We start from the raw sequence: 21,938 nt of genomic DNA on the forward strand, positions 1-21,938 counted from the left end.
AAATGTTTAAATTTCACAGTGGAGAGAAGTCACAAATAGAGTTCCTCAGAGATGTGCTCTGAAGTCTGGGCTTTAAATTATGGATGAACATCAGCTAGAAAAGAGCGGCTAGTAAGGTGACAAAGTTTGCTGGTAATACTGAATCGTTCAAGGGAGCAAAAACAAAATATCAGTGCAAAGAATCACAGAGAGATCTTATAATACTGAGTGAGTGAATGAATGATAGAAAGGCAGGTGAAACTTAACTGAATTCAACATTGATACATTTCCCAGGGAAAAACTAAACTACATCCTAAATTTATTAGGAAATATATCTTGGACTTACTGTATACAGTTTTATGCAAACATTGTCTTACTGCTCAATACAAGTAAGAAGAACTAAAAAAATCACTAGGAATTAAGAAAGGAATAGAAATAACAATAAAGAACCTTATCATGTCATCATGTAAATAGGAAGCTCTGTGTTCAGAGCTAGACACGAGCAGTTTATGGTTTTAGTCTCCCAATCTCAAAAACAAAAACCTGAAAATGGTACCAAAAGGGCAACAAGTATCATCAAGCCAAAATATGGCACAGTATCCATAGTTCTCAAAGAATGACTAAGCAATTTTGACTTTTATGTATGAAAAAGAGGTGGCTGATAGGGTATTATGGTCAATACCTAGAAAAACACTAATAGTATTTAGAAAGTGAAGAAAGAACAATTATTTGCTGTTTCAGTACAAGAACTGAGGTCAAGTAGTATGTTTAAAACAAAGAAATAAAGTACTTCACACAATGCATAATTTAAAAGTAATCCGTATTTCTACAGAATGTTTCAGAGACCAAAGTATAACAAGATTCAAAATGTAACTCGAAAAAAACATGAGAGAAGTGGTCAAAAAGTACTAAACAGAAGAAATTGATTCAGGAAGTTCCTAAAATTCCATTAGCTGAAATGCAGTGAGGAAAATTTCTTATCCACCTCTCATTTTTTTTCCTAGGCATTCATTAGTGGTCACTGTCACTTGGACAGGCTCCATGACCTCTCTTCTGACTCTTCTTCAGGAAGTTTGGCTCCAACAGGACTAAATTGTGATCAGAGCTAAAATGAAAATCTGATTAATAATCTCCCCTTTTTTATTTGATTTTACCCTTGCTTTTCACTAGTTAAGCCAGCTTTGATTTAAACCAGCGTGTAATAAGAAAATAGATGCCAGAACATCGTTGCATATAAACAAAGTTGTAGAAGCGGAATATTACAAGAATCCAAGAACCGGCAGTAGACTCTATAGTTGTCATATACCTCAAGATTCAGCAAGACTCTCTAGTTCGTCATTTAGTCCATGGGTTTATAAGTAGTGTCAGGATTTACAGTTTCTTAAAACAGGTGTGTATTCAGTACAGAAGAAAGTAAAGCAGCTCTGCAGAAGCAATGCAGCTTTGTAAGATATTGACTGCAGCTTCTTTCAAAGGACTAAGAAAGTAAATAATATTTACTTTAGATTTTGTGCTTGTGTAAATTATGAAAAACAGTGTATCACAGCTGTGAAATACATACCAGCTGACTCTCTGTTACCATAGGTGCTGATTTGTAAAGGCTGGCCTGCAAAAAAGGTAAATATATACCATATTACATACAATATCATAGTGATTACAGTGATGACAGAAGAAAAATCCATGGACAGCAGTATGCTTAGGTACAGAAGCTTTTACCGCTGATGCAGTGACATACAATTGGTAAGAGAATTTAAAATATTGTAATTTCCAGTTTATTTCTGGGTATAATCAAATATGAATGCCTGTTGTTAAAATTTTAGGGATACTTTTTTCCAAGTACAACAAAATTTCACTTTTTCCTCTTGATCTAATCTTGAAACATAAATCCTGATATTTCTGAGCCTGCCATTATCTGTTAATTTGCAGCATCCATGTTATTAACACTATCAATTGTATTGGGAGCTCCATCTAACCTTCTCATCCTTCTGACTTTACACTATGAAAACCAGAACAATCCTACTCAAGCATTACTTTTTTTTTTCTGAGTATACATTGAACAGCAGAAGCCCTATTTTCCAGATCAAGGGTAAATGTGGTGAATGCAAAGTGTGTGTGTGTGTATGTGAAATAGCCATGTGCCACATGCTTATTTGCCTGTGTAGTGGTGAGATTCAGACCTTCTGGTGCACTGATCCTTCCAATCAACTTCTTCAAGCTCTGTAGGAGTTCCACTGGATAATACAGTGTTTCTGTACAAATAACATGCCCTTCCTTGATGTAGGTGTGACTTGGAGGCCTTGAGACTCTAAAATGTGAATATTCTTCAGTATGTGGTAAAAAAAGTACTAGATACAATGGTTAGATGTTATAACTGTAGTAGAAGACAAGTCAGTAACATTACAGACTGCACCCTCTGCAGAAGTACCACTACAGTTGGATTTTTATCAATTTAACTGTATGTTCCTCTCACCGTTTCAAGAAGAAAAACAATCCCAGCATGTTTGGAGAGGGAAGAACATGCTCTTCCTTTGCTGACCTGTGAGAAAAACCTTGCAGAGATTTGACCACAGAACTCTGGACATGGTCTCCCAAGTGCTAAATAGAGATGTTTAATCACTCCCTGGTCCTGTTGGTTCTATTCCTACATTGATGGTGATAACAGCATCACCATGAGTCATGGTAGAGACTGTGCTCCTCACTGAGAGCACTCACATCTCTAAACACAGCCACTGGTGGAGGAAACCTTCCCACCCACACAGGGACAGCTGTGATTTAGCACTAAATCTACAAGAAGTACATCTTCTGCCCTTGACAGAGTAAACTAGAGTTTTTACTAGTGGTTACTTATGTACTAGGGACTTTCTTTCATACCATTAACCAACTGTGATGACCAGTCTCATTGTGAGCTTAAAAACATCAAAGCACTTGAAAGTGATCTACAGATACAATCAGGCTGGAATTAAATTCTCTCATTTCAGGGGTGCAAATTAAGAGTAAATCTCATTTCAGAGGGGTTACCTGAAATGTATATAAGCACAGCAGACCACAGATAAAGAAAAGCGCTATTTATTTCTTCATGCCTGTGTGCATTTTTAGCTGCTTCATGTTCTCTCATTTTTTTACTTGTGTCATGTCTATAACACTTTAAAAAAATGTTTTTAGACTAGAACTGTCAAAAAGAGCAAAAATGTCAATAATATACAAAGTAATTATTCCAATTAATCATGAGAAATTGTTTCTAAAATAATTTAAGTGGGAATTAGCTAGAACTTGAAATTAAAGTTAAGAAAGCTTTTGTTGGTGACAGTAATTATATGGAAATACAGTGACTAAGTATACATGTTAGGGCACTCAATAGCCATAAAAGTAATTTATTTAGAGAATGATTATATTATTATTACAAGTCAGCAGTATCATCCCTGAAGCCAACAGAGATGCACTATTATAAAATGGTGAATAGGATCATATCAAAGACCATACAGTGTAAAAAGATATTAAATGACAACTGTAGTACTTATTTGTCAACTGGTACAAACTGCTGTAATTTCATTGAAGTTAGACATTTTTCCACACTTTTTATACACTCCCTTGCTATTTGTACAATCATTTACATCCTTAAAAGGTTCTGAAGTGCATGAGAAGACAAAAAATAATTGAGGTGAAGGCAAATCTATGCCATTTTAATTGCTAAATGGCAGGATAATTCAACTATTTGTATATTTAGTCTACTATTCCATATAACCTATTGAAGTTATTAGTAATACTACCATGTGTGCATACATATACATTTCTATGTGTGTGTGTTTATAAATAATACCTTAGCATGATGACAAAAACACCCTCAAAGCAACATTTTGACAAGTGGCTCAATATCAGACATCACGAACACAAAAAATATTAAGAAAATTATATTGCTCAATTACCATTTTAATTCTTTCTAGTAAAATTAATTGTTGCATAAACTGAAAGACTTCTTCTAAAAGAAAAAAAAGATTTGCAAAAAAAGAATGGCTGAAAATCATTGCTCCAAGACAGCTCACATGAGACACCCCAGGCCTCCTGAGGGAACTCACAATTTGATATTATGATAACAAGTGTCCCTATAATACTCAGTTCCTGATTTCTACTAGGGACACTGTTAAATTGGCTCAAAGTATGCATCTTGTTTCAAAACAGACATCTTGTACCTACTATGAAGAAATGTTGGCCCCTGGATTATATCTCCTCTAGTGAACAAAAGTCAGCACACAGAGAGGATCAGGAACAGGTCCTTTCCAGTTAATGGTTAGCACACTCCCTTGCACGCTTTGGGCCACACCACCTACCACTCTTCCAGACAGTTCTCCATCATGGTCTGCATGGTAGCTGAAGGAATGAGGCCACCCTGGGTCTTGTGCTGGGCTGAGGGGCTCACTTTGAAGGGAAGGAAGTGGAAGGGTAAGAGGAGAAGACAACTCTATGGCAAACCACCTCAGTGTGCCCTTGCCCTAAGGGCCAGAGGATAACCCACTACTTGATTTATTAGCAGGGACAGAAATAGCCTTTGTATGTCCTACCAAGGAAGCAGAACAAGAGAGGGGGAAGGATCTGTGACATATGGGGGCTGCTAGGAACACCTGGCTCATCCCTCAGGAGACTGCTGCAGAGTGCAGCGATGTCAGAGTCCAGGAGAGCCTGGACCCACCAAGTTCAGCCACTACAGCCTGAAGATCACAGTCCATTTTCTGACACAAAAAAATTCAGCATGCTTGTACATTTTATAGGAAAGGTTAGCCTACCAATAATCCTCTGCGTTATTCCCAAGTGTATTTTTAAATAGTGATTTGTCATTTATTGAGAAAGTTCCAGGGAGACTGGGAAGGAAGAATTTGTAAGATTGATTTTCTATGCCAGCAAAGAAAATCTAACCGTATCCCTAGGCATATAAGTTGAATGCCTGAATTTATGGTATATGTCAGCCACAGTTTTGGGATCTGAAGATCTGCACTGGAGTGGTATTAAATATACTCTGTTCTCACAGGCTACCTCTGAAACACACTCTTTTATTTTATTAAGAAGCTCTCTTCCAATATCTTTTCTAATTAGTATGAGCAGGCACAATCTGTCAAGCAAAAATCACAGTATGTAATAAAATATGCATACTGTCACATTCAAGAAGGAAAATGGAATTGATCAGTCAAGCATTGTGCTGGCATAAAACTGGGAAGCCTCTATTGCTTTGCCAGCACTGCTTTGATGTGAGCTTCAATAGAAATGCTGAATGATGAATAGTAAGCAGAGATTTCTCACCACGTGACTAGATGAGTTGTAAGTAAAATATGGAACCGGCAGTAACTGTGTGTGCTAGTGAGAATTAAAATGTTAATTGGGTTTAATGTTTCAATAATTGAACTGATGACTCAATACAGATATTTTCTTTATATGTTGGAATGTGTGTGTATGTGACAAAACAGCTACTATTCATCTAAGGCTAAACTGTGAGTTTTCAGCCAGCTTGGAAGGAAAAGTTTGGGTCAGCCTCAAATTCTGATGGATGGGCAAGAACCAGAGAACTTCTGCCAGAGCAAATCCCCTACTACGCAGGCTGAGTCCAAACAAATAAACCCTTTAGCACCCGTAACAGTCTGTTTGCCAAACAGCTGAGCTCTTGTCCAACTCTCAAAGCAAACAACAACAAAGAAGTATGTGAATAAATTAGTTTTAACATCATATTCACACAGGTAAAATTATCAGTAGACACTGCACTGAGGAGATTCCAGCCATGATGGATTTACAACAGAGGATGACATCTCAAGTCTCATTTGCCAGTGCTCTAACATACTCACTTCTCTACTAGATACAACACCTCATGTCATGAATAGATGAGTGTGTCTGCTACATGCAGACTCACCTATAGTACAGTAGCAAGATTAGACAAATTAGACATTTCTGCATGAAAAATATAGAGTAATTATAAAAGTACTTACATATCTTGTTTCACGCCCAGCTGCTCTCTGCAACGTTGTTGACACCTTATACAAAATAGTTATATTAAGAGCAACGAGTTATTTTGAGGAGTAACTGAGAGAGATTTTCATCATTGTGACAAGTTATTAATTGCTCAGATTCAAGAAAACTTCGTTTTTCCATAAAAATTCATGAGATACATGAGAATAAGGTATATTAAAGTTTTGCTTGAGATGATTATGTAGAAAATGTTATATTTAGTTTTTAGTGCTCAAAAAATATTGATCCCATCCTATTCAAGCTGGCCTTTAAATTGTCTGTGAGATGTGCCATAACAAAATGCTTATTAGTAGACAGCCACAGGTGTGGTTGCCCCATGAAATATGTTACATATGCTCACAAAATAACCTGAAATGCCATCTTTCCATGTTCTCATCTCCAAGAACTTGCTTTCCTCTGACTAATCCATTCTATATCTAAGGCATTTACTTATATACTCTTTTTCCCTTCCTGTCTGTGATTCTCTTTTACCATCAGTTTAAGGATTTTGCTCTCTCATTCTGAGGTCCTCACAATCTTTAGGTTGGTCCCTATGCTACATCCTGTTAAACTCACCTTTTGACCCCTTTACTTGGTTTCATTACTGCTAACGGATGCCTTCCATTTGGCTCAAAGAAGTAGTTTTTGGATGCTACAGCTCAAAAGAACAACTTAGTGGTAGAATTTTAACCACTTTGGATTCAGTGAAGGCATTGGAAAACAATTCCTCAATAGCAGTCTCTGCTTACTTTTTCGGCTACCATCTTTCCATCTGTTTCCATCTTTCAGCTGCCTGAAGACTGATTCAGCACTGAGTGGTGGTTGACAGAAGTAATTTGAAAAATGAAAATGAAATTTGAAGTGTATATTGAATATACTCACTCAGGAATGCTGGTTCTGTGCCCTATTTTTGCATGGTAGACTGGACATTGTGCAGGATATTTTGAATGCATTAACTTTTTGATATGTTTCTCTGCCAAAAATCCCTTTTCTCCTGTTTACAGTTGGATTTCCTCCATTTTCACTTTCTTATAGCTAGTAATACCAACTTAAAGTTACCTGGAGCAAACAGAATACAGGACCCTCATGCCCTGGTTATTCATCCTTCTGAACCCAGAAGGCACACCAATATAACATAGTGAAACCAGAAGATTAACACCAGTATAGAAAGTTTTTCCTGCCTCTCACTACCTGTTTCTGAGTTATCCAGGGTAAATGGATGTAGTAGACAACTCCCTCCTGTGACGGGCCAGAGTTGAAAGGAAATCAGCACTTATGAGCAAGTCTACATATTCATTTAATTATCCCATTATTTTAAAACCAATAATGAATATGAAAAAAATTCTGGAAGATGTTCCAAATCACTGAAGCTAGAAACATTGAATCCTCTGTAGTGGGGACCCACAGATGGAATGAAATCTGCGAGACAGCCAGAGACCCTGTAATATGAAAGGTAAGGTATGAAGGATTTCTTTGTTGTGGATCCTAGCCTCCGAAACCTTAATAAACAAGTTCTCTTTCATAATATAACTCCTGACTTCAGGAAAGTATCCTGCAACAAAGACTGTACTGACTTTAGGGCTACAATTCTGTCCTTCCATGTCTTCCAAACCACCAAACAAGCCTACTGATGTTGCATCTCTTAACTGGAGCTCTCTGTTGTCATAAGCTTTACTGTTGTGACTTGGAAAGAGCATTTGGGCTTATTCACCTACCTTGCCAACGTCTGACTCAGGGCTCATCTGCAGAAAACTTGGAGAAGATTCGCATCGGCGCTGGAAAATTATTTTCAACAGAGAACAGACTTATTAATGACAAGAGACAAAAGGAAAGGAAGATTAAAAGTCAGTCCCACATACTGATGGGTTACCATAGTCAACGGGTCCTGCAGGACTTGATCAATGACAGCACACAGCTCTTCTGTTTGTTGTCTGAGCTGGGCAGGGGAGCACATCTGAAAAAGGAGGACACATCACTCAGTTAACCTTTGCTTTTTATTCTCAAATAGAGATTTGAAAGTGATATAACAGCACTACCTCGGAATGGGTGTCCAAAGTAGTGCCTTCAGTCACACTAGCAGTCTTGGATGGCTCTTCTAATGCCTGCAATTCAAAATATTTCAGTGTGATACTGAGTTCAAAACTTTGAAAACCAAGCAAACATACACTTTTTTCAATACTGTGTTTCCAGATGTGGCACTTTTCATTTCACCACAGAAAGATGGAAAATGAAGAAATAGTAATGTTCTAGTAATGGCTTAGTAATGTTCTTCCAGTTACCAACTTCTGATTCTGAGTTAGAGGGGAGTGGTTTGCAGAGCAGGAGAGAGCTAGGTGAATTGTCTCTAATTTTAGATACAAGAAACTACCAGCTTAAACTGTCCTCTCCTTCAACAACTCCCAGCTCCCTCGCAGTGAATGTCATGCAGTGAACGTGGGCCGTGTGCCACCCAGGCGTTGAGGGACTGGCTGCCGCACACCATTGGAGGAAAGCCACCAGCTGTAAGCAGGTGAACAAGGCAGGGGTCTAAGCACACAGCATGCCCTTTCTTTTCCTCCAGTAGACATTTTCTTTAAAAAGTGCCTCCTGTTTAAAGAGAATGGTGATTCCACATTGCAGCAAAAACAGTACTCAATGTTTTTGGATTTTAGATTGAAATCAGAATTGTATAGAGAGAAATATGTGTTATACATATATGATACCACACTAAAACATGGCTGGTCTAAGCAGGTATGCAGTGTGTCCAAAACAAAGCACAAGCTTCTTGTGCTTGGATATACCTCCTGCTTTCCAATACCCGTACTTGGAGCAGGTTTGAAAACAATGGGAATCAGTTCGCTGATCCCTCCACTTTATCAGAAAACTAACAAAATGTCCTCAAAAGCCAAACTCCAGTGCTCAGTTCCCTTTTCATCTTTGTCCAGAGTCTGCAAGGCACACTCTCACTGCCATCACCCATTTTTGCTTTGAAGTGATTTTCAAATAGACTCCATGCAGAGACCAAAAATTACTCTGAAAACCCGCTGATGCATGAAGCTGGGCTACAGGGGAGGGACCTGCAGGATTCATGGATTTTTTTTAACACGTTACATTTTTCTGAAGATTCATTCTGCTAGTTATTTGCAAAAAATAAATTAAGAGAAAAAAAGAGAATTCTGCTAAAACACTTTTTCATGCATGTGGGACTCTGTGGGAATGGATGGATCCCAGTAAGGTGGGTATCAGAGCTGCCAGTCAGAGAAGACATACATGGACCTGGGAGGAAGATGGCAGAATCTTTTTAAAAAAGAAAATAAGTACTTAAGTAATTATTTCTGAGTTTAATTTTTTGAGTGCAATCTTTTTTTCTCTCCTTACCCAGCTGCTGGAAGCATACATCTATGTATGCAGAACTGAAAAGTTAATGACAATTTACTTTTAATATTATTTTAATACCATCCACGAATGATCCTGCACAGAAGCATTATTATGGAACACTGTATCTTCTAACAGAGAGTACAGTAAGAAAAAATGAATAGTATTTTCTTTCCAAACACATTTCTTCCCTCCCCACCAGCTCTAGTCAAACCTGTTGGCCTTAGAGTAGTTGTAGTTCAAAAGGAAAAAAGTAAAATAATGATTTTTTTTGACATACAGCAATTAGTGTAATCTTATCCCAAGACAGAATATGACAAGATAAATAGTCTTTCTCATCTCCGCTATTTCCTCACTGTTATCCAGCTAAATTCTCAGATCAACAAATAGTCCTGTAGAAGATGAGGGCTCAGCTAAAGAGGGCTCAGCACTACACTCCAGTACTGTTTCCCTGGTTCAGCTTCATCTGAGATTATATCCTCCTGGTAAACACATAATTAAGCGATAAGATGAAGTAGAAGAGTCATTCCAGTACCCGCTGGGGCCAGGATTGCCAAAGCAGACTGTTCTAGAGAGATGATGTGTCCGAATGTGAGTTAGGAGAAACAACAAACTTTAATCAGTCATGGGTTTGGAATGGAGAAATTGTTAAGCTTCTCAAAACTTCCAAGAAATTAGTAGGGTAATGAACATAATAAAGTAACTGTTGAGAAAAAAATGCATGTTTCTGTTTCATATTCACTTCACCAGAGCAGTGAGAGAGGGTTAACACAATCAAGGGTAAGAAACAATTACCCAGAAGATACTGTGGAATCTTTCTAGAGGAACTACAGCCACATCCACAAGGCTTTATTCAGGACCAAGACCATCCATGAGTTTCAGTAGAAATTGGGTACTCAAATATCTTTGCATTTTGGAGCCTTCATTGACTAAAGAAGTCAGGTGAGCCCAGCACCAAGGCCTATGTGCTCCACAGCCCCCCCTGAGATATGGACATTATGCAGGAGCCACGATAGAGAAAGCTGCAGTGAACCTTGGGGGAAGGAAAATTTTAATCTTCGAAGTGATTCATCTAATTTCTTTCACTGTTGTTTTATGTCTTTTTTTTTCCTTTTTTTTTCTATGTGAACAGCCCAAGTCCTCCAAAGAGCAGAAACAAAGAGAACTAGATTTTAGGTATCCCTATCACCTCTGCAAAGAAAAAAGGCTCTGTTTAATCTGTTGTTAGCTTTTCAAAATATAACTCAATTCTGGTTTTTTTTAACATTTCCACATAGAGAAAAATATGAAATTAAAAAAGCATGACTAGCATTTCTGAACTCATTACTGGAGTTATCATGCAATAATGTTATGATTAGTTTAAAGCATTCATGCTATCTACAGTACTATTGACTAGCACTATCAACAGTATTCAAACTTCACTTCCTATGCTGATGGTCTAACAATATCAAAAGTGGAACATTCCTATTTAAGCATTCAAATTTTTATTATCTACGGAAAACAATAGCAGGATCACAATTTAAAAGAAGAGTGCAATTTAGAGAATGAAAATATATTTGTGACAGAATTTAAATGTTCAGATGAGATAACCAGTTGCTGAACCACTAATTTTTTCCTTGCAAAGGGCAACTTTGAGGTTGTGATGCATATATGCCATTGATGTCAGTGATGACTACAAACCTTCCCTCCTCTTTCCCCCAAGCTATTTGATTGCTAAAGCTGTATCAGAACAGAGAGGATACTGGTAAATGATCTGAACAGGATCTCCAGTATTTTGTTAGATGAATGAAAGCTCTTGGCAACATATAGGAAATATAAAACATTGTTTCATCCACAAATGAACCCCATAAATACTAGGAGAAAGAAATTAATATCATACCCTGGATCTGACACAGCTTCCTTCTTACTGTATTGTGAAAACTCTGGGCTGAGCAAAAGCCAAGAGGACCGCTGTTCTTTTATTTCTTTTCAATATTTTTCCCATCGTTATCTTTTCTTAAACCCTCAGCACATGCAAAAAAATCCCTCCTTATAATGAAACCTTACATACCATGAGTTCCTTTAACTTATTCCTTGAAGATCCTGGGAGATGATATTGAGAAGACCTGACTACTTTTCTTCGTATAAAATAATTAATACTAAAAGCTCCGAGGCCTTTGAAAGAAAGAGGTAGATCATAGCCTGTTCCTACATTGGCACGCTTGGTTATTATTAAAGATGAGCTAGGTCCTTTATCACTCTACAACTGCACAAATTATTTCCTTTCTTTCTTACCACCAGGTATTTATCTCTGGCCTTGAGAAGCATTTTGACATGAATAAATAATCTGGATGAAAGGAATTCACCTAGTAAGTGCACACCAGAACTACTTGTGGAAAACTAAAATATTTGTTACCAAAATATTCTCAACAAAGTGTTGTCAGAAATGCTTTCCAAGTCCAGAAAAGGCATGCCACTTGTCGAGCAGTTAGATCTACCATCTGAGAGTGGGAAAAAATGTCTTTCAAGTTCCTGCTGTATCATTTCAAGGAGCAACCTGAATCTACATTTGCTTTGATCGGTCCCTATACCAATGGACAGTTGATAATACAACAGGTAAGAGTTCCCTCAAGTTAAAAACTTAAAGGTTGGTCTCCAATGTAGCAGATCACTGTCATATTTCCTCAGTTGCATTTCTTTCTCTTCATGAAAAAAAACCAAACCAGACCCTATTTTTCCTTCTGCATGAGGAGGGAAATGTTTTATTTTTCTTTTTTCTTTTTTTCCTCCACAAGGAGAATATACTGCACTGCTGTCAGTCTGCTGTGTAGGTGATGGGATGCAATTGCTAGGTCTTTGGAATTTTGCTAGAAATGTAACATCATACAGAAAGACTGTTTTAGACTCTCTTGAGGTTAGCCAAATTGCATTGTGACAAGCGAAAACATGAAAAACAGCCATAAACAGACAAAATCAGTAATGTAACATATTTATTCTTTAAGGCAGAAGATTTTTTCTACATTTATTTAAATTGAAATTATAGTTCTCTACTTGTAATTAGTTGATAAATACAACCCAGATAAGTCAACAGTGCTTTCATTTGCACCTCTTCCATCCATAGCCAATTATACCTAGTGCTTTTCAGAAAACTTGGTAGGTGTGGGACAAGTCTCGACTGTGAAGCAGGTGTGGTTCATGTCACACCCCATCACTCTGGTTTCATCACAGTTCATACTGGGGGAAGTCTGAGCAGAACATCTGTAGTGCCTCTCCCCCTCAAGTCTGTATGCCCACGTTTCCCTCCCATCAAAATGATGCCCAGATAAGGGAAGTCCAGCCCTTGCATGCAGAGGGGGGGTGTATCTGGACAAACACAGCAAATCCAAATTCCCCTGCATAGACGTTGCTGTAAACCAAAGACCACGGAATTGTTAAGAGAAGACTCTTTTGGTTTGCAATTCTAAGGCATCCAACAGTTTTGAGGTTACATCTCAAATTTGACATAATTCTGAAGGTGAAATAGGATCTGGTTTAAAAGACTGTCTACTTAGTAAAGTTAAGAATTTTTCTGTAGCTCCCTGAAATAAACTATTCATCAATATCTGACTTAAAAATATTTTTATAGATATTTGATAAATACAATATAAATAATAGATGCATTACTTTTTTAATACTATCTGGTTAGAAAAGGAATTTTGAATTAGACTGTGATCACATCTGTATAACTGTAGTAGCTATACAAGAGTGAGTGTCAGTAGAGGGGTGACTCACTAACTCAACATTAATAAGGCCAGAAGGAACCACAGTCATCACCTAGTCTAAACCTTTCTTTAAACAACAGAACTGCTGGGAATTACTGTATGAAGTGCCAGAAAAGTGTCTTGTCTTTATTTTTTGATTTCTGTGGTAAAGAGACCATTTCAGTCTCCAGAAATTTTTTCTAATGGTTAATTAATTATTTCTGTTAAACTTTTGCCTTATGCCTACATTAACCTTGTCCAGCTTTCTCTTCTAGGCAGTGGAGCCTATGATCTGCTGGGCTGAAGAGTTCGTTATCACAGTCTGTGTATCTGCCTCATCACTATCTGTGTGGCTATGATGGCACTGCTGACTGACCATGGATACCACTCTGCTTTCCTTGCTTAGGCACTGTGAAACTGTGCCCTTGCTGGTGAGGATGCTATCCTGGCAGCCTTGCTGTCACCCCGGCTCCCAGTTCACCTTCCCTGTGGAGCAGTCCACTCTTGCCTGTCCCTGACAGAGCCTGACCGTGATGAGGATACATCCATCAAAAACAAGTTTTTGCTCTTCTGGCTGTGAAGGAAGGTACAGCCCAATCTTCCAAGAGATATCCTCGACTGGTTCCCACACAAGTGATGTGTGGAACATTAGGTTCATACAAATTCAAACAGCTGGAAAGCATGCCAGTTATGAGATTTGATGCAATTAAGCCACTTTTGGGGTTACCAAAGTATACACATATATAGTAAATAAGGCTTTTCTTCTCTGCTAATTAGCACAGATTTGAACAACTTGCTTTGAGTAAGAGTACTGGAGGATAAGAACATGTTCTAGAAAAACCATTAAGATGATGATAGCCTAATGGCTTCATAAGAAGTTGAAAAATGCTGTCGGAAATTAAAGCATCTACACAAACATAAAAGAAAACAATGACTTGAGAAAGAAAGTTAGACACAAGGAGACAATTTAGAGGCAGACAAAGCATTGTACCTTACATGACATATCAGTGACAGTTTTCTATCATGGGATCTAATTAATACTGCACATGAATTGTCATTACGATCACCCACATCACAGTTCTGACTAATCTTATTTTTCATGACCACTCAAATTAAGTAATAAAATTACTCACACCATGGAAAAAGTTGACTTCTGAGAATGTGTATTTCCAGTTCAATCACATAGCAAAACACTTCTCTAGCACTTTATACAGATGATGTTTTCCTAATCATGCATTCAGCTCAGTAATATCTGTTCCTTGCAGATGTTACGTGCCTTCATTCATTACTAAAAAAAAGCCACCCAAAAACTTTTCCACATAACCATTATCTTAATCTTAATAAAACATCACTTATATAGTTATAAATCTTATTGTCTTGAATCTCTCTCTTTTTAATCCAGTGCATAAAATGCATTCTATAAAATGGGGGCAACATAATTACTGTCATCGAGCTACAGTGTGGCAGGAGTTCCTTCCCGGTTCCCACCTCAATATTTTTGAGGAGAATACTTGGGTATTAGAGCTCGGTACAATGGGGTCTGTGTGTGCCATGTGACTCATTCATGCTTCTTTAAGAGCCATACTCCAAATGCATTTCAGATAACACAACAGGACTAGTTTAGAAGCACTATAATTAGCTGCTGGTATGGATTAATAGGAGATCACTGTCTGTAATTCCCAAGATGAGAGAAAGCATGTAGTCAGGCCATGCTGAAACATACAGTTTGCAAAGTAAATTAATCAAAAACCTCTCCTGAAGGCAAATCCTCTATCAGAAAATTGATTTCTTATTAGTTTTACATGACTGTGCTTTCACTACTGAAGTATACACCAAAGCTAGCATTTTCAGTAAAACAGTCTATAACCAAAAGTCTCTATCTACTCCTAGATATCTTTTGAATCATTACTTTTTCTACAGATACTTGCATTACATTGTACAATTCAATTTTATGTATTGTGGATAAGTAGCACACAGCTTGTGAGTCGATGCCCCAGAGAGCATCAGTGAAACCATCACAAGGAATTCCCTTTCTTCTGAAAAAGTGCAGTTAGATAGCTGACATTAACCCACTAGTTCACATCAGGAGTATGCTCTCAAAGTGAATACCCTGCTCAAAGTCACCTACCTGGCTTGGTTTGCAGAGTAGTGCAGTCTTAGAGTGCACAAACTGGATGTCTTTTACATTGTCAACCATGAAATAGCATTTCAGGAATCCACCAAATGCTTCCAGCCACTAACAGGCACTCTGCCCAAACAAAACCCTCCCAAAATACCTTCCATAGGGGTGTAGAATTCCCTGTCTCAGCTATTTTCCTCTATTTCTATTCATTTCTTTTGGACCACATTGCATGCTAATGCAGACATAGCTTCATTAGTGCGTTCAGGATTTAAGGAAAGGAAAGATCAGATTTTATGCAAATAATTAAAGAACATTGGAAAAGAAAGGAATGTCCCTTTTTTGAAAAAAAAAATCTTGTTTATAGCAGTTAAGTGATAACTACTAGATCACAATCAGTAATATTTCAAGGACAAAATTATCATCTTCAAAATTTTTACAGTTAAACTCACCCTCTCTAATGTCTCTAGGCTCTGCAAACTCCTAGTGAAATCAGCTGAGCTGTGTACATGAATACATATTTAAATGTGTAGTTAGGAAAGCTTAATCTTACAGAAATTAATCAGAGGCTAAATTCCTGAACTAGGTCCACAGAAAGATTTTTCTGTTAGAGTTATAAACTGGATGTCAGAGTGATTAGGCAATGCCTTTAAACATATAAGACACTTAGCTCATTGTTCATCATAGGAAATTTTTGTAAAACTTGGTGGGTTATTCTTTTGTGCAAAGCTAACTTGGGAAAAATTTTTTTAAAATAGACATTGGTGGGTACTTTGAACCCTTCACACAAAATTTAAATTTGCATTTGACTTCCAAAGATGCAGTATCTAAATAAGTACTATACAACCCAGCCTTTGTTGGCTGTCTTTGGTAGTAAATAAATGCACTAAAGACTGTTCTTTGGATCTATCATCCTATCCTACAGAAAAGGATTGTTACCCCAAACTATGTACTGGCCTAATCTAACTGCTGAAGTGCTCAGGGAAGTTGCTTGGGAGAATAGTAGTTAACAGAGTCCAGTGCAATGACCAGGACCATTCTCACAGTTTAACAATTCAGCTGGTCAAATTTGCGTATCTTGGGATGTTAAATTTACTAGTATAAGCATAGCCATTGAATAATCATTAACTGGCCGAGGCATACTGATTGGTAGGTCCCAGAATAGCAGTGCTCCAGACACTTTCCAATAACAAAACAGACTTTGAGATGTTGCCATAAATGGCAATTCCTTTAGTACACTCTTTTATGACAAATTTATTTGCAGAAATTCAGATTAGTGCAGGCTTTGATCTTCTGTGGAAAGTGGTTGACCCTGAAAAATAGTTATAATTATTATCCTGAGCAGTTAGTTCCCAGAGCTTACATTCTGCGATATCCCCCACAAAACGTCTGATGATGTACATAAAGTTGGATGGTCTCAAATATATAATGCAATTCCCATGTCTTTGAGCAAACACTAACCTTCTGTTCCATAAGTACTGTGTTTGTAGGGATTGCTGCAAATGCCTTGTAGCTTGTCTTGATCTTGTACTGCTAAAAGGGTAAACCAGAAAGCAGGAAGAGAAGTAAAACAGGGTAGAAGAGGGAGAGGGAGAGAGAGAGAAGAGAGGGGAAAGGTACGACAGAATGAAAGACTATTCCAATTGTCTTGCAGACACGTTGCAACAATACAATGCTTACGTATTACCTAGGAAAGCTATTGCTTAAAGAAAAACTAGTGCTTCTGTCAAGATTTTAAAGGACTGTAATGTACACCTTTTGCTTTTAGGAATGAAGTGGGACAAAGTGAATTCCCTGTAACAGCTTATAACTTCCAAAGTGATTTTGACCACTTTCTGCTGACTACTATCCTTATATGAATATCAGGAGAGGCTGTGAGATTTTTCCAAGTTTGCTTGTGTTTTGTTATGATAATGCACAGCTACTTCTGCCAGTACATGCACCTCAACAACTGCTCTCCATGGTGTGATCTTGGACCACTAAGTCAGAGGGGTTTCTGTGACTGGCTTTAATGAGACTGATTAGGAGCCTTAAATGGTGAATTACTTGTGTGAGTGGACAGATCATTTAAGTCATATCACAACTTTTCATCTCCTGAATGAGTAACCCTATCACACAAAAAAATATTTCAAAACAAGTACAGGAATTTTCACACTCTAATGAAGGATACAGAATTGATAATCTAAATGATACAAAATGCATGGGTTTCAGTACAAAAATACTAAGATCAGCCTTTAAAATTTTTCTTTTTAAACAATTTATATTCTAGACTATATTAGCTTGCTCAGTTATTTTTAACTCTTTAGAAACCATATGTTCTACGTTTTCTTTACAATTATGGAGGTTGAATTCTGTAATTTTTAAATGATGGATGAGATTCTTCTATACCTACATGAGTTCAAAAGCTAGGATTCTTAATCACATGACTGCTGGAATTTTTTTCTTTTTAACAATTAAATAGGGATTCACTACATTGTTCCCTTTTCAGCAACATTCTAATAGAAAACCATAAATTCACACAATTATAGAGTTTTAAGATAGTTTATTTCTGTGATAGTCACCCAGAAATAAAGTTACTTGTTGATCAGCTCGGGTTTTTTAATGTCCTGTTGGCTGCAACAGTGAGTACTGGTGATTATGAGATAATGGGCTGAGCAGCATGCTGCACTTTGGGTCATTCTTTTGTCACTTTTTTCTTTTCATTATATCTAATAAAAGTCTCGATGACAGCAGAGGGGCCAAAATTTTAATTCAGATAAGAGAAACTTATATCATCCTTGCACTTCTCTTGAAATATTGTAGGACACCACCTTTTAATTCCTCCGATACATAATATTATATTTGCTTTTGCCTTTACTTATATTTCTTAGTCAGAAGTTGAACACTGACAGACACTCAAGAAGTCAATAATCACAACAATCATTTTGAATGAACAGTCTGACAAAGAAGATGAATGCAAATGCTGGAACTGCACTTTTTTTCTCTTTTTTGGAGGGGGAGCTAGTAATTTATATGAGATTTAGTGATTCTAACTTGGATGTCTATCATTTAGGTCCTTCAGTCAAAACTAATATCTTTCATAGGCATAGGTATTTCTACAGCATAAATCATCTCATCCCAAAATAGATACCTAGAAAGGTAAAATAAAATCACTCTGTAAATACACCATATTTTCTCCATTAACTATAACAGAATCGCCCAAGTTGTGCTCAGATATCTAACTTTCAAATGCCAAAAGTCACGTGAGTTGAATCCTGTCCGTTGAACATTTAGACAGCAACACTGCTATAAATGTGTGTAGGTTCATATGTATATTCATGTATATATAACATCTATAGGCAGATAAGACATAAAATGTTGCTCACTGAAGATGGAAGACCAAAATTCCAAATATAAAAACTGGAATATCCATAAAATGTATCCTTGTTTTCTTATAATTGATATTCAATCAATAAAATTATATAATTGAACATGTAAATGAAATGCAATATCTTCACTATCCTTTTACATATGATATGGGCATCATATATCAGAATACTGTGACCACTTTGAAGCTAGTTGTAGTGTTATATGAACTAAACAAAGACATATCAGACTGTTAAAATGTATATTTCTGTACTGCTTTAATGTGCTTTATCACTTCCAGATACTGAAGAACCTACATAAGCAACATGCTATTGTCACAGTGTCTGAGAGGAGTGGAAAGTCTTTAATTCAGTTTCTCATATATATGAATATGATTCTTGACACATTAGTTCACATCACTTAAAATTATTCTTCAATGCCTAAATACATTTAATAATCTGGTTCATAGGAGTCTAGTAGAATTTTCAAACAGCCATGGACAGTTAGGTCTGCTGGCCTGCACCATGGTACAGTGAGAAGCAAACCAACTCCAATAACAAAGCTCAGGCAAATATCAGACTAGGGAGTTTTGGGGAAAGTGTCCTACTTTTCTTGCTCAAATTATCATCTAGGGAACCCCCACAGGGCATTTCAAAGTGTGCTAGACACATACCTATAAAGGCTTAAAATCAGTGACTAACCATGGTAGTGTAGAGCTCCTCATGAGTAATCTTTCCTGCTTTGTGGTAGGTTTTGCAGCTGTGCTGAATTCCGTATTGCTAGCGTTAGTTTGCTCCCCAGCTGTTTTGGGTAGATCTACATGCATTCCTGTGCTACATTCAAGTAGCAAAAAATCAAAGAATATGTAGGAATGATACCCCATGAAACCACTGCAAAGAGTTTTCAGGCCAGAAAGTTTTTATTCTAATCTGTTCCTGCATAATTGGCAATTTTATCTGCCTTCACTCCATCCTACCATTCATTTGCTATATTAGGTCCACGAGGACACTATTAAAGTGTCTGCAAAGTCCAGGGAGAGGGTTTTTATTTCTTGTGGTCATCCACAGTTCACACTTCACACTGATCTGCGGATTTATGTTTATATTCACTTTGCAACATAGTCATATTTTTAAATTATTGGCAAACATAAAAATAAATATATATAGCATGGGAAAGCACATGTGTTTATATATACAAACACAAACTGTTAAATAAATTCATAGATTATTTGATTTGCATGAATTGGTGTATGCACTGGCATAGACATATAAAAGCTCTCCATTAAAGAATCCTTTTTTGCATAATTGTTCTGATATCATGCTAATGAAACAGTTTGATGTGAATACTGAAAAGTACATCTAATGTCAAAATTCTGGTTTAATAAGCGTGGCTTAGTACATGTCTTAACATTGCTTCAACCCCTGTTGAAGCAACATTATGGTTGCAAAATTACACATGTCAAAGTCAAGCACTTGTAGATGCTGTGCTTTTCCCTTGATATTCACTTAGCACATTCATACATGCAAAAATTTTGTCATGCATCAACAGTCATCAGATGGAACAACCTGCTTTTTGTCTAGTTCTAAAGTTGAGCTGATCAGCACTAAAGAGACCTAAATGCTGCTTAGGATGTTAATGTCTCTCGTCAGTCTTTTCCTTTTTTCTCTGGAAATATACTGAGATTTGAGCTGGAGTGTTATCAGAGAGACTGGTACCATTAACACATCAGCAAAGTTCATTGAGCTATGCCGTAAGCTAGGTATGGAAATAAATGAGAGCAGGAGGAAAGGGGGGGTGTTGAATGCACACTATTATTAACTGTAAATGAACTCTCTGCCTCATATTTTAAAGCCACAAGAGATGTTTCCTGCACTGAACACCCAGCTGCATTTGATGTAGAGATTTCAGATCTTCCACATCCCCAGTGGAGACAGATTTGCCTGCATGATTAAAAATTGCAGCAGACTAATGGTCCAAGTCTCTTAAACTGGTGGACATTCTCCCTGTCTCCATGGGATGGTGGGGCAATTTTAGAAGTGCCACCATATCACACAATAAAGCAGGATTAGCAGGAAAAGGGCCAGTAGGGAAGACAGAAATGGTGTAATAATCTCTGCAAGTATAAACCCAGGCAATAGCTCTGTGTCACAAACAGAGAATTTCCTTACCACCAGAGACTCAGTTCTCATTGCACTGACTAGCAGAAACTGCAATGGCTTTGCAACCTGCAGGCTCAATCATGCCTTCCAGTTTTGTCTCAGTGGTTTTTTTCTTGGAATTTCTACAATTTCATTTCTCTTTTCATTTCATTAAGTAATACTGACAGGGTGTAGCAACACTGTACAGCTGTTCTTGGCACAATGGTGCCTCTTGGGTTGTTTGGTTTTTAAAAGAACTATTCATGACAACTGCTTCTTTGTGCTCATTTAAACCTCTCATTTTCAATTAACATTTTCCAAGCAGTATAAATCACCCCTGCCATGGCCAAGCTGTTAGGAACACATCTGACACAACTTGATCTGGCAGACCAAGCTGTAATTTTGTGCTGTGAACAAATAAATCAATAAACTTTGATAGTCTTTTGGTGATGGGCAGAGCTCAGATATCAGCAAGAGGAGGCACAAAGGAAGCACTGACTGCAGAGATAATATAGAAGAGGTTGGAAAGCCTTCTGCATCTCTGATGTCTTCTGTCACCAGCTCTTCCTTTTTGCATAGCAGTTCCCTTTGTTTTAACCTACCTGATGGATGTTTTTTGATCAGCATTCCTTTCCTTCCCCTTCCCATTCTTGAGCTTTATCTTTAAGTTTAAAGTGTGACTGGTTCCCAAGACCTCCTGCAGCAATCGCCATCATTGCTTATTCTCACTCTGCTTGGGGCTCCCCCGCTTTTGGGTGGATGACAAACACCAGGAGAGTGGCTGATCTGTCATGTGTGAGACTTTCATATTTGCAGTAGCTCATATTGTAGGAAGCTTGGGGTTTTTTCCTCCTTATCCTCTGTCTAGCACAATAAGATCAGAGAAGTACCAAAGGGAAGAAGCAGGAGACTGTCCTTGTCTTCCTTCTCTGGCTCTTAGCCCCAAAGACCCTGCTCAGGCTGAGCTCGGCCATGCCTCTGGGCTGGTCCCAGAGCAGCTGGGATGAGTACAGCCTCCTGGGGACTGGGGAGGACAGGGGAGAAGGTGCTTGGGAATCAGTTGTCACTGGAACAGCCAGTTCACATCAATCAGATCAAGCTTCTTCTAGCTCAGCCCTGCACCTATGATCACCATACTTCCATTACTTTCAGTGGGAATACATGTGGTTTTTACATTAGCATGGGGTGGATAGAACATGTTTTATCATTTATTTTTGACACACTAGTGTTTTAGGTGAGCTTCAAAAATAAGTGCACCAAAGGTACATCAAAGACACTAGACAGAAATCCATCTTCAGT

General features: G+C 37.6%; 1 protein-coding gene across 12 annotated transcripts in view; it reads right to left on the bottom strand.

Annotated features, from left to right (window-relative positions):
- The window catches only part of MLIP (muscular LMNA interacting protein), a 130,684-nt gene that overhangs the window by 43,259 nt on the left and 65,487 nt on the right, over positions 1-21,938 (bottom strand). For 11 of the 12 annotated variants that reach the window (XR_012622666.1, XR_012622662.1, XR_012622663.1 and 8 more), the window contains 6 exons: positions 16,618-16,689; positions 8,001-8,066; positions 7,835-7,918; positions 7,680-7,739; positions 5,946-5,990; positions 1,541-1,585 (listed from right to left, as the gene is read on the bottom strand). Coding sequence is in view for 4 of the 12 variants with exons in the window: in XM_074819883.1 (XP_074675984.1) it covers positions 1,541-1,585; positions 5,946-5,990; positions 7,680-7,739; positions 7,835-7,918; positions 8,001-8,066; positions 16,618-16,689 (372 nt within the window). In the remaining 8 variants the exon portion in view is untranslated. The remainder of the gene's footprint in view (positions 1-1,540; positions 1,586-5,945; positions 5,991-7,679; positions 7,740-7,834; positions 7,919-8,000; positions 8,067-16,617; positions 16,690-21,938) is intronic. The other variant, XR_012622668.1, reaches the window with a different exon arrangement.

Source organism: Strix aluco, chromosome 3, assembly GCF_031877795.1.
Source record: "Strix aluco isolate bStrAlu1 chromosome 3, bStrAlu1.hap1, whole genome shotgun sequence".
Taxonomy (NCBI): domain Eukaryota; kingdom Metazoa; phylum Chordata; class Aves; order Strigiformes; family Strigidae; genus Strix; species Strix aluco.